The following is a 14,150-nucleotide window of genomic DNA, read 5'->3' on the forward strand; positions in this document are numbered from 1 at the left end:
CCTTCATCAACCACTAGTCTTGTACCAGGTTGACAGAAATTTAATTCAAGTCAGCTCTTGAAAATAATTATTGTATTTTGAGAGCAGTAATCATTGGTTTGGACATGATTGAATGTGTCCATGCCTATTGACTTTTTCTATGATTTATAGGTTTGTTTAGTCGATATTCCCATCTAAATTGTATAATTAATTATAAGTGTAGCTGTCAGGTCAGAGGATGGAATGCACTGATGAGTATTTGGGAAGATTAAATTTTCCTTTGCCATACAGATGTAGAATTGGGAATTTCACGGTCCGGCTGTGGATAGAGTTGTTCTTGGTGCCTGCTTATTTAGTCTCTGACTCGCTGCATGCTGAAGTGTCATTGATTTTTGGGCTTTATCTGTGTGCTGTCTCTCCAGTAACACTGGAATCTATTTAAATTGAACAATCACTGACAAACTTTCTTGTCAGTTAACTGCTTTGTCACTGTCCCCTTAGTCTCTCCCACACACAGTCCACTAAAGCACAATCTTATCCTTGCAATACTTTTTGATATGTTCCTTTTCTTAAGTGCACAACGAAAAAAAACCCTCTCGCAAATGTTTTGCTGTTGGAGAAGTGCTTTGAAATGAATTGAATTTGATATTGCCTTTTAATCATTTGGTTCTGACATCATCATGCTTTTGTCACTAAGACCTGAGAATGGCACTCCAGGACGCTGTGTTCTAACATGGATTAACCCTTAAAGGGCCACATATTACATTTGCTCGGCCACCTTTCTCTAAGGTGCTCTTTATTGGGTGTTTAAAAAGGTGAAAAATAAGTTGTCGAAAGTCTACCTTTAATTTTTGTTATATTCCGGCAGCATTATAAATAAAGCTTTACAACTCAAACTTATTCTTCCAGGTTTTATGATGTTACAACAAAATGTTATATAATAGTAAAGTATTGACATGATGGAGGATAAAGACTATTGAACTAAAGTTGGATGTCTTTAATGTTGATCATAAAATTCTGGCTGCAGGAACTCTGACACTGAACTATCTCCGAGCATGTTATTAAATCCATGTTTAGTGCTGTTAAAAACTAGGGTTTTTCAAACTTTCCTCATGTTCCTAAAGAGCTGATTCATCTTTGATACATCTTAGATAACCACAATCAGTGGAAGAATTGCTATTATTCTTCAAGAACCAGATAGCCTTGAAGCCCAAGTTGAATTGGGCCTGCTGAAGAACTGTTGTGTTACCACACGATCCACTCTAGTGTGGACGGGTTCCCGAAGTGTGGGTTTTGTACAGTCATAAACCAAATGTGAAACTGCTGGGACTTGCTAAGATTAGGTAACTAGAAAGATCTGCGGACAAAGTTGATAGCATAGTGGCCTTGGAGATCCAGAATGGTGTCTATGGGCCCATCCATACACTAGTGAGGGTGTTAGTGAGTGCTACTGGAAACATGACGAGTGGCCAAATAATACCCGTCAATATCTAATGCTGACCTGACAATAGCAATGCCATTTTGGAGCTTCTTAATCATGTATGTGTGAACACACATACAGCAGCAGGAAAAACCTCCGAGCCAACCCTAAATGCACTGGAACATTATTTCAAAGGATCATCAGCTACTTAGTGGTTAGTTGCTAATTGATTTTAAGTTACTAAAGTCTACAGGGAGTGGTGTGGCTGCCGTTGTGGTCCTGATTTCAAGTTTTCTGTATAAAGCAGCTTCACCCAGACGCAAGTGCAGTAGTAGGGGTTCACAGTGAAATACAGTATGACTGAGAGAATTAACGGAGACCATGCAACATAGGAAAATCAGAGAAATGAGAAGGAGGAAAGTACTCTCGGCGAAAAGTGATGTCTGCCAGGTATGTTCAAGGAGGAATCGTCCAACCTGAACCTCAGTGAGGAACAATGTGCAATTAGGAGTTCATGACTGAAATTTGCCTTCCTGCTGCAGCCACAATGACAACCTCGGATCTGGGTTAGGACAGCATTGCGAGTGGCTGTCCACTGTTGTCTAAGGCAATCTCTCTAGTCAAAGAGAGCTAACCACATTTCATTCTCTCTTGCCAGAGAGGGCAAACGGGCAGATTTGCTCGGGTTACAGGCTTCTCTGAGATGCAGGGTGCCACTGACTGCACACATATTGCTTTGCCAGCACCACCTGCCAACTATTAGATGGATTCTATTCCCTCAGTGTCTAGCTGGTGTGTGACTATACATGGCACATGGTGGCACAGTGGCTAGCACTGTTGCCTCACAGTGTCAAGGAGCTGAGTTTGATTTCCAGCTTAGGTCACTGTCTATGCGGAGTCTGCATGTTCTCCCCAAGTCTGTGTGGGGTTCCTCCAGGTGCTCCGGTTTGCTCCCACAGTCCAAAAGACGTGCTGGTTAGGTGCATTGGCCATGCTAAATTCTTCCTCAGTGAACCCGAACAGGCACCGGAGTGTGGCAACTAGGGGATTTTCACAGTAACTTCATTGCAGTGTTAATGCAAGCCTACTTGTGACTAATAAATAATAAATAACTATACACACAAGAATCATGCAGGTCAATGCCTGCTATCCTGGCAATAATCCTGATGCCTTAATTCTGTGATAGGCCTCTACCAGCTGCATTCGAACTACCCCTGCGCAGTATCAGAAAACCTTTGAACCCGCTCTTTCCAATGTTTTCCTATGGTTACATCCTTTTCCACATCGGAACGGGTTCCACAATGATGCACAGAGCCTGCTCCAGCCAGAATGCACCTTCCCGAGATGCAGTCCGGGGCTTTAAGTAGCGCAGGCTAACTTTAACTGGTGCCATCCTCTCTTGATGTTGGGCCCCCTGATGAGGGCATGCGGCCACACTCGACACCTTGGGTAACATTGACTGTACGGTGCAATCATGCTCTTTCACAGGCAGCGTAAGTTTGGCGTGCAGCCGACATTACACGCAATGGAGGTGGCTTTATCCCACATTGTGATCCCCACACCAGTTTATAGGTACTATTGAATTTAGGCTGCCTGGTCTTAATGATTTCTGGCAGATTGTATTAGCTTTGCAGCCAACTGCATCTGGGGAATGCAGTGGCTGTAATGTGATGTAAAATCACCTCAGATCTTTTGCCAGCTTACAGACACGGGTATTAACAGCACAAACGTCGAGATCTACCTCCTAGAATTTGAATCAAAGGTGAATGTTTAGTGGCTGAGATAAGCTGTATTTAATCACAGGAACCAAACTATATTATTATCAGCAAAGGTTTAAAGGGGCACATGGATTCTTCACAATCTGCATCTTATTCGTACAGATATAATTAGCGCTTAGATTTAAAGCAGACACAACAGAGAAGTTGAGATGTTTTCAACTGATAAACTTTTATTGTCAGATGGTTCCTTCGAACCATTTCCAAAATGCTGGTCACATTTTCCCCTTCTTCCAAACATCATTTAATGTTTGCATCTGCAGAGCCTCTAGTGAACGCCGCTGATGAGTTTGACAAATGTAAGTAGCATCACCTCTTGATCTGACTCGCAGCAGGTTTGGGCTTTGGGTCCTGAAGAGTAATAGCTGCTGTTCCGCTGACTGTGCTTATCCAGAGTGTGGCAATGTGGAATTAGCAATTCAAGAAGAGTGGGAAAGTTTGCAAAATCCTGTCTGCCAACCACAATGAACATTTCTACACAGGATTAACCGTGTGACTCTCTGCTAAACCTTGCTTCACCGTTCTTCAAACTTCGAGTTAAAACATTTGCCTTGCTTTTAAACCTACTCATTGGATGGATACTGATGTTTAAAATGTTCCTAATGGCAAGCCTGTGATAGTCTTTGCTCCATTCTCCAGAATCTCCCTGATTTTAGTGTCTCGCTTATAGTTCTTTATAAATAAAAGGTTTGATGAATGAGGGACCATAAGACATAGGAGCAGAATTAGGCCACTCGGCCCATCGAGTCTGCTCTGCCATTCAATCATGGCTGATATATTTCTCATCCCCATTCTCCTGCCTTTTCCCCATAACCCCTGACCCCCCCATATTAATCAAGAACCTATCTATCTCTGTCTTAAAGACACTCAATGACCTGGCTTCCACAGCCTTGGCTGTGGCTAGATCTGAAAGGTACTCTAATGTTGCCTTCAGTAATTTCAACAAAACACAATGGCAAAAGTATTTTTGGGCTTATGTGTGTAAAATGAATAAATCATTATCATTATCATTATTTACTTTGGTTGCTATCATAGATTAAATGAGGTTTAAAGTCAGTGACTGATGATTCAGCAAAACAGCAACAATTTGCATTGTTGCAACCCTTTAATGTCATAAAATATCCTAAGCTGCTTCAAGGATGTTACCAACCAAATTTTGGTACTGGGTCATGCAAGGTATTAAAATAGATGACACAAACTGGGTTAGGTGTAATGAGGGGAACGAGACAGCAAGGCTAAGGGAGCGAATTCCAGTGCTTGGAACTTAGAAAGCGGAAGCCATCGTTGTGGGATGGAATTTGAGGATGTGATAGAGGTTATAAAGAAGGAACCCGGAGACCTCAAAGGATTGTAGGGCTTGGCTAACTTGTCGGGGTAGGAATGTGGACAGCACGGTGGCACAGTAGTTAACACTGCTGCCTCTCAGCTCCAGGGACCTGCATTCGATTCCTGGCTTAGGTCACTGTCCGTGTGGGGTTTGCACGTTCTCCCTGTGTTTGCATGGGTTTCCTCCAGGTGCTTTGGTTTCTTCCCACGGTGCAAAGATGTGCAGGTTAGGTGCATTGGCCATGCTAAATTGCCCCTTGGTGTCCTGGGATATGTAGGCTCGAGGGATTAGTGGGGTAAATATGAGGGATTGCGGGGATGGGGCCTGGGTGGGATTGTTGTCGGTGCAGACTTGATGGGCCGAATGGCCTCTCCTTCTGCCCTGTAGGGTTCTATGATTCTATGAATGGATGAGGCCATGGAGGGATTTGAACACGAGGGTGAGAATTTTAAATTTGACGCTGAAACAATGTAGGAGACGTGGGAAGAACGAGTCTTGATACATGTTGGGATATGGGTAGCAGAGTTTTGGATTGAGCTCAAGTTTAAGGAGGGTGGAAAATAGGAGGCAAGCCAAGAGGCCAGGCATTAATTGAATCTGGAGGCAACAAAGACACGAGGATTTCAGCAGCAGATAGGCTGGGAAGTGAATGAAGATGATCATTATTACAATATATAAGCAGGTAGTCTTGTTGGGGAAGAGAATGTGGGGTCAAAAACTCATATCAAGGTCAGGTAGGATGCCTTGTTTACAAAGAGTCTGGTTTGAGCTCAGAGAGTGGAAGGGAATGGAATCAGGAGAGAGGGATTGTAAGTTTGATGTGAGCACTGAAGAAAATGGCTTTGATCTTACCAATACTTTGAGAAAATTTCTGCTCATCCCGTATTGAAGAGCAGACAACATTCCAACCTGACCACACACCACTTTTCTAATGGGGTCCACAAGAATATCACGCGGCACAGTGGTTAGCACTGCTGCCTCACAGCGCCAGGGATCCAGATTCAATTCCGACCTCGGGCCACTGTCTGTGCGGAGTCTGCACATTCTCCCCACATCTGCGTGGGATTCCTCCGGGTGCTCCAGTTTCCTCCCGCAGTCCAAAGATATGTGGGGTTAGGTTGATTGACCGTGCTAAATTGACCTTAGTGTCAAGGGGATTAGCAGGATAAACAAATGGGGTTACAGGAATAGGGCCTGGGTGGGATTGTGGTTGGTGCAGACTCGAGGGGCTGAATGGCCTCCTTCTGCTCTGTAGAGATTCTAGGATCAGTGTAATTTGATTCATTTTCTTTGGTAAATTATGCGTATAGGCTTTGATTTAAACTGTCGTTGCCTTCAGCACAGGCAGAGTGTGGGCAGGACAGAAACTACCATAGAAATCTGAACTTGAGAATGGAACGCGTTAAGTCCTAAGCTCCCTTGAAATAATGTCACATTGTCTACCTCCTGAAACTGACAGGATCAGTGGGTGCGAGTGGACAATTGGGTCAGAGCTGCAAGGTATAAAACAGTGCCCAAGGCACATGTGAATATAGTTGGCGCTGGGTAAGGGACTTGGCAGCCAAGGTCAGTGTCACTAATCCCCCTAACCTACACATCCTAAGGGAGAATTTAGCATGGCCAATCCATCTAATCCGCACATCTTTGGACTGTGGGTGGAAACTGGCGCACCCGGTGGAAACCCACGCTGACATGGGGAGAACTTGCAAACTCCACACAGACAGTGACCCAAGGTCGGAATTGAACCCGAGTCCCTGGCGTTGTGAGGCAGCAGTGCTAACCACCGTACCACCATGCTATCCTGGTATGACGTTGCCTCATGCAGGGTATGGCTTCAGGTCAGTAAGCGTACCAGGGCTGAGGTTAACTCTTTCCGAGCATCAGTCTCACTGGGGTTAAAATCGGGGCCGTAGACCATCTGAATTTAAATATGTCCGCGAGGAGAGAATGCACTTGGCCCATATTTACACCCAGAGTCATAAATTTGAAAAAAACAGCTGATCAGTGAAGTGCCTTGAGTGAAGTGCATGGGTCCACATTTGATAAAGCAGTGAAAATGTTTGAACAATATGGTCATGCTACAAAATAGAGAGACCTTTGGTTTCTGCCTCAGAATGGGAAGGTTGGAGAACTGGTCATCCTTGCAGGTGGTTCAAGTGACTGCGTTCGTACAGATAATTAATGTGTACAAGTAGCTGCTAATTTTGCATTTCAGGAATGATTTATGAGGTGGCATGGGATAGAGGGACATAATCTAATTTAGATCAGAACCTCTGCCACCCATACAATGGTATCAGCACAGCTGTGAGATGAGAGATGATTAATGGGCAGTAGCGTAAACACACTGTAGTCATAAAAGGTGTTATTTTGATGACATACTTGTCAGAATAGGAAATGGCACTTACAAAGAATGATGGTCAGTAGCATAACAGATTATTATGAGCATTCAGTCACTTACTCACTCACAATCCAGGTTAAGAACAAATATTGATGGAAAGATAATGCTGTTTGTAACAATTTGAATGGCTGTTTGTTTAAAACCGGCTAATAGCTCTGTGATCTAACCTTGGGTTTCAGTAAAAGTTAAGGAGATACATTTCTCCCTCTTTAAATGGGAGAATGATGCACAAGAGCCCTATTATGTACATAAAATGAATGTCATTACCCCTATTTATAGTTTCAGACCTGAGATTATATTCAGTTCAGGTCATCACAAACCAAACCGAATGTTACCCTGCAACTCCCCCAAGGTTTATAATGAGAAGCACCCCTCCCCCAGACACTTTGTGCTCTACGAGGTCTTAAATTGAATTAAAGCCTGATGCAGGTGCGGATTAATTTACAACTTAAAGCTGCAGGAGATTTTGCCCGTCCCTGTACACTGACTGCGAGCAAGAACCGTTTGTACTTTGGGAAGTTCGGGGATAATATTGCTCAGTCGCCTGATTTAATTTTTGTTGTATCCATTTTGAATCAGTGCTTATAATGGCATTAGTACTGATGAAAAACTGACAAGCGGGAAAAGGGTCGACCCCTGTGAGTGTACAACTTCCAAGGCAAGATCACAAAAGAAAGTGGGAAAATAGTCCCCTTACCTCAGGATATTATAGCCACAGAGGGAGTGCAACAAAGGTCCACCAGACTTGTACTAGAGATGGTGGGACTGTCTTATGTAGAGAGATTGGGCAAACTGGGCCTGTATTCTCTAGAGTTGCGAAGAATGCGAGGTGATCGGATTGAAATCTTCAAAATACTTGAAGAAATAGACAGAGTAGATGCTGTTAAGATGTTTCCCTTGGTTGGGGAGTCGAGAACCATGGGGCACAATTTCAAAATAAGGGGGATGCCATGAGATGAGAAATTTCTTTACACAGAGGACTGTGAATCTTTGGAATTCTCTACCCAGAGAGCTGTGAAAGCTCAGTTGTTGTGTTTGTTTGTGGTAGAGATTGATAGATTTCTGATCAACAATAATGCAAAGGTTTATGGGGATAGTGGGTAAAAGGCATTTAAGAGTCCAATCGGCCATGATTGCGTTGAATGGCAGGGCATGCTTGATGGGCTGAATGGCCTACTCTTGTTCCTATGTAAATAAAAATTTGGAAAGAAAAGGTAATTTTTTTTTCAATTATAATGAGGTGAAGTGTGTTAAATTGCCAGTAAAATATTGGCGAATAAATTCCTCTACTGTCTCAGCAGTTTGCTCAGTGAATTGAGAAATCCGAGACATCAGGAGGTCTCAGCTTTGATCCTTGTCTGAACTGTTAGCTGGTTTCAGCCAACAATATCATGGGATCACTACAGCGCAGAATGAGGTTATTCGGCCCATTGAGTCTGCACTGACCCTCCAACAGAGTATCCTACCCAGACCCTTTCCCCATAACCCCACACATTTATCCCACTAATCCCTCTAATTTACACATCCTGGGACACTATGGGAGAATTTAGCATGGCCAATCCACCTGACCTGCACTTCTTTGGACTGTGAGAGGAAACCGGAGCACCCAGAGGAAACCCACACAGACATGGGGGGAATGTGCAAACTCCGCACAGACTGTCAGCCGAGGCTGGAATCGAACCCGGGTCCCTGGCACTGTGAGGTAGCAGTGCTAACCAGTGTATGCCACCGTGCCACCCTATATAGCAGACACACTACAGTTGCTCTCTCTATTTGTCGGTTGCCAAAGAGAAATTAGACAGGGTCCTTCCTGATTGCTCTCCCCTTTACAAAAATATTAGAATGAGACAGGATTGGACTTTGCTGTGATGTCCTTAATATTCCAAAAGCCTGGTGACACTTACTGGGTAATCCATGTTGCTGGAACCAATTAAAAGCCAAGATAACATGGCATGGGAGATATCCGGTCAGAACAGAAAGTGCTTAAACAAGGCTGGTCAGTAGACCAGTGAAATGCCATAGTTTATAATGTTAAAATAACCTTTTTGTTCATCGATTTCTTTTCAGCTTTTAGAATTTGACAGGGAGCTGTCCGGATTTAAAGACAAGCTGAGTGAACAAGAGATATCTTTTCCACCAAGGTACAAAATTTATATTTCACTGTTTTACTGCAAACATTTCACCGAAAGCAAAGCCAAACATTGTATCTCGGAACTATACTTATTGGGGGGGGAAAAAAACTCTTTAACATTTTAAAGTGTTTAGTTTTCTTTTCACATATTCCAACGTGATGGTGTGAAAGGTGAGACTGTGCTTATCAGCATCCTTTGCAAATGATTTGTTGGATCAGTGATGATTAACAGGGCCACTGCCTCTTTTAGAAAATGGGGAAAAAAGGGCTTTAGTTTTCATTCAGGTTATGACTTGACCTTTGACTGCGCATGCCATTTAAAGCCCTGTGCATTATTGAAACTCGGTGTTTACCTTCTCCTCGTGTCGTGGGATCTCACAAATATTTCCTTGACTGTATTTCAGTAGCTATTACTTTTACTTTTAGGATTAGCGATACTTTGGGATAAGTTTCCTCCCATCCCAAGTTGAAAATATCCCAGTGATGATTCAGGTTCTGCCTTGTGATCCAATATTTCCAGGTTTGATTGTATATTGTCCGTAAAGTAACTGATTTTCTTTGTCCGTCTACTATCTTGACATACCTCTGAAGAACTTGCGCATCAGGCGACCAGATCATTGAACTTAACCAATAAAACAAATTTGAAATGCAAAGCCACCTTTAAAATGCAAAATCACCATTTCGAATATGTTAGGAATTTCCATGAGTCTCAATTGCCCATCCAACTCATGTAGAATTTTATAAACCAGTTAGACTTTGCTTTTGCACTTTGCTATTATTCCAAACCAGTCGATTCCTTTGTAAGACCACTTCTTAGGCAAGCAATGGGATTGCTGGCATGACTCTTTGATTGCCTCACCAAGTTACATTGTCACCAATTCTTTAAGGATACAGCTTTAGCAACAAAACTAAATTAAAAATTGAAAACTGCATTAAAAAGAAGAGAATATAAGAACGGCCATTCAGCCCATCAAGTCCAATCTTTTGTGTCCATGCTTGATTTTGTGCAACAGTCAAACACCAGCCCTTGATTCCCTACATCAAGAGAACTGATTTCTTTCCTGAGCTTCCTCTGAAAATATATCAATAGGTATTAGATATCCGTATAACCCCCAATTCTCCTTCTGAATAGATAGCTATTCCAAATCTTTTAACAGCACCATTGGCCCCAAATCAATGGCCTGCAGCTCATTTCACATTTGTGGGGAAGAGGTTTCTCTAATCGCTAACCTTCTGAATTTTGCATATGTTTTCTCTAATCCCATACTGCCGTCCAGGCTTGAATAGCTGACTTACTTTTAACTCGGGTATGTGAGCCTTCCTCACAAGTCTGGCTTGAAGGAATATGAGAGACAGTCAGTATTTTCTTTTAAAATTTGCTCTCTGTTTTGTGATCAGGAAGGCAAAAGATTGGGTTCTAAAATGGCTGATTGTTTTGGGCATATTTGTAAGGGGTAATCTTGCTCACATCTTAGTGACTGTCAGCAACATGCAGAACAGATAGATCATGGCTTCAATTTGTGTAGTAAGAAGCCTCACAACACCAGGTTAAAGTCCAACAGGTTTATTTGGTAGCAAATACCATAAGCTTTCAGAGCGCTGCTCCTTCGTCAGATGGAGTGGTCTCTGTGACCACAATAGGGTTCAATAGGGTTCAAACAACGGAAGTTGAGCATCTCTTCATACTTAGTCCACCTTCTCACTTCCTATTGTGGTAGATTTCTTCCAACTAACCACAGGAGACTCAGGCACAGGTTACAATAGTTTATTTCCAATAGAAGCATGGAGGGAACTACCCCAGAGAAACCTTTGAAGCAGCACTCTCCTCTAATACAGCTATCATCTCTAAAACAGCTCTCACAGGGACAGCACCCTAATACAGATCTCTTCACCAAGTCACAGATACAGATTGCTTATACAGTTAGTAAGTACACAGAACATTGTTTAATTGCAATCTTGTATTAATAAATATTTCACCCAAAAACTTGGCTGTTATCTTCTCGCTAGAGACTGTCTGTTCTTCTAACAAGTGAACAACTTTACAGGTGAATTCTACTGATCTTGGGTCCTTGAGATGGAACATTTGACTAGCATGTGCTCTTTACTCTAATGCAGCAGTCTTCGATCTATCCCCCTTTTACTAAATCGTTCCATTCACCCTTATACTTCCCCTTCATCTCTCAATCTCTTCTGACATCAAGCTGTCGATGGCGTAAGCATGCAAGCCTTTTTTCATTTCAGACTAAATCAAGAACTAGAATCTGTCTGTGCAGTGGAGGAAGAGGAAAGGAAAATAAAGATGAAGGGGCACTATTACGCCCATTTCACTGTTACTAGTTCAGGTACTGACGCACTGTAATTTAGAGGACAGGATAGGTGTGGGATCTGCATTTGTTGAAACACTAGGGGTACAAGTACGCTGAGGGCAGGGCTGGAGGAAAGGATTACCACATGTGCCAGCTTGTCCGAGGACGAGATGACACACTCATTCCTCTGTTGAGGACTCGATGGGCTAGGCTACAGAAGAAGGTTGATGGGGTGACCACACCCAGATGCTTGGTGCACTGGAAACCACGGAGATGTGGCTTCCACCTCCAGCGGGAGCCAGCAAGGAATCAAATGCATAAAAGTTCAGAGTCAATTTGGCCAGAATTCTCCGGCCTTTCATGCCCCGCCGCCGCTGCCAGAGAGGACGGAGAATTTGGTGCTCAGCCAAATCTCCATTCACTGCAGCAGGACAAAAAAATCCTGCTGGCATGAAAGGCTGGCAAATCCTGCCCAAAGTCACCTTGGCAGCAATGATTGACAGTACTGTCTTAACCCTGCTCTGAGGTTGGAGTTGTGGCTATATCAATTGAAGGATTTTTTCATTGAAGCACCGTTATCTAAAGCATTGGTCACCACTGTACAAGAATAGGTACAAGAATAGCTCCCGAAAGGTCCTCTGTGTATACGGCCTTCTGCTGAGAATACTTCTTGCCTTTCTCTACTCATTCTCCTGGTCATACTTAACGTCAAGAGAAGCCCTGCTCGGCCATCCAAGTTTGGAAGCAACTCGTTTGTGCACCAGCATTTAAGTTAGCAAAAAACACTTCAGCAACCAAGATATGTGCAATTGCAGAAATAACCCAAAGTAGTAATCTTATAACTAACCTGTAAATACTTCATGAATTGCTTAAATAATACTGGTGGAGGGTCAGTCAAGACGTTTGATGATGTGGGAGATTATGAGAGAGCATAAGCTCTGCCACACTAATTGAATGATGTGGAGATGCCGGCGTTGGACTGGGGTAAGCACAGTAAGAAGTCTCACAACACCAGGTTAAAGTCCAACAGGTTTATTTGGTAGCAAATACCATAAGCTTTCGGAGCACAGCTCCTTCGTCAGATGGAGACCTTATGGAGATGGAGACCAGATGGGGTGGTCACCCCATCAACCTTCTTCTGTAGCCTAGCCCATCGAGTCCTCAACAGAGGAATGAGTGTGTCATCTCGTCCTCGGACAAGCTGGCACATGTGGTAATCCTTTCCTCCAGCCCTGCCCCCAGCGTACTTGTACCCCTAGTGTTTCAACAAATGCAGATCCCACGCCTATCCTGTCCTCTAAATTACAGTGCGTCAGTACCTGAACTAGTAACAGTGAAATGGGCGTAATAGTGCCCCTTCATCTTTATTTTCCTTTCCTCTTCCTCCACTGCACAGACAGATTCTAGTTCTTGATTTAGTCTGAAATGAAAAAAGGCTTGCATGCTTACGCCATCGACAGCTTGATGTCAGAAGAGATTGAGAGATGAAGGGGAAGTATAAGGGTGAATGGAACGATTTAGTAAAAGGGGGATAGATCTAAGACTGCTGCATTAGAGTAAAGAGCACATGCTAGTCAAATGTTCCATCTCAAGGACCCAAGATCAGTAGAATTCACCTGTAAAGTTGTTCACTTGTTAGAAGAACAGACAGTCTCTAGCGAGAAGATAACAGCCAAGTTTTTGGGTGAAATATTTATTAATACAAGATTGCAATTAAACAATGTTCTGTGTACTTACTAACTGTATAAGCAATCTGTATCTGTGACTTGGTGAAGAGATCTGTATTAGAATGCTGTCCCTGTGAGAGCTGTTTTAGAGATGATAGCTGTATTAGAGGAGAGTGCTGCTTCAGAGGTTTCTCTGGGGTAGTTCCCTCCATGCTTCTATTGGAAATAAACTATTGTAACCTGTGCCTGAGTCTCCTGTGGTTAGTTGGAAGAAATCTACCACAATAGGAAGTGAGAAGGTGGACTAAGTATGAAGAGATGCTCAACTTCCGTTGTTTGAACCCTATTGATGACCCTGGCTTCAGCAATGTCTTTTCCCATAATGGACAAACATGCAGGGGAATCTCACCTATTCCCATTAAATTCCCACTGCCTCTGGTCATGCACCACCTTCTCTAGTACCATCGAGTGTCATGCATTCTATTTGAGTGATGAAATTGTCCAGGCTTGGGGAAAAGATTAGAACAGGTACAAACTTCGAGAAGAGAGATGAGGCTTGCCACAGTGCTGAATATGTGAGGATGAAGTGAAGCATGTGAATGCTCAGTATCAATTCTGATTGCGAGATTGTGGTAGGTGATTGGTTAGGTGCAATGAATTGAGCCGTGGTTAAGACTCACGGTGCAGTTCATAGTATACAGCATTCACTGACCTTGACAACTTGGGTGAGATGATCAAACTTCTTCCTGCACTAAATCTAGGTCCTGGGGGCTAAGCTCCTTGCATTAACCTCTTCTGTTATCATTATCACTGCTTTGTGAGCATGAATCTGGAGGGCCACTGCTCCTTCCTAAGAGTGCAAGATGTTTTTCTTTCTTTCCACTTTTCTCACCAACATCTGCAGTGCAGCACCTGAAAGCAGTGTCCGCGCTCACGCCTGGTCAGTCACTCTTGCTTCTTCCACAATACAATATTCAAAGTGATCTGAGCACCACCAGCAGTCAGGAAACCGCTCCTTAAAAAGATGCAGTCTAGCTTTAAATAGTGACATTTTGTCTCCCACTGACGTATGCAGCTTGTGAAATCAGTGGGAAGAGTTGGCTGCACACAAAATTCATGGCAATGTGCATATGAACTTGAGATCCTG

At 43.1% G+C, this 14,150-nt stretch overlaps 1 protein-coding gene across 4 annotated transcripts in view; it reads left to right on the forward strand.

The window, feature by feature from the left end:
* The window catches only part of inpp5a (inositol polyphosphate-5-phosphatase A), a 534,961-nt gene that overhangs the window by 461,712 nt on the left and 59,099 nt on the right, over window positions 1-14,150 (forward strand). For all 4 annotated transcript variants that reach the window (XM_078223475.1, XM_078223474.1, XM_078223473.1 and 1 more), the window contains exon 12: window positions 8,967-9,040. In XM_078223475.1, the coding sequence (XP_078079601.1) occupies window positions 8,967-9,040 (74 nt within the window). The remainder of the gene's footprint in view (window positions 1-8,966; window positions 9,041-14,150) is intronic.

Source organism: Mustelus asterias, chromosome 11 (genome assembly GCF_964213995.1).
Source record: "Mustelus asterias chromosome 11, sMusAst1.hap1.1, whole genome shotgun sequence".
Taxonomy (NCBI): Eukaryota; Metazoa; Chordata; class Chondrichthyes; order Carcharhiniformes; family Triakidae; genus Mustelus; species Mustelus asterias.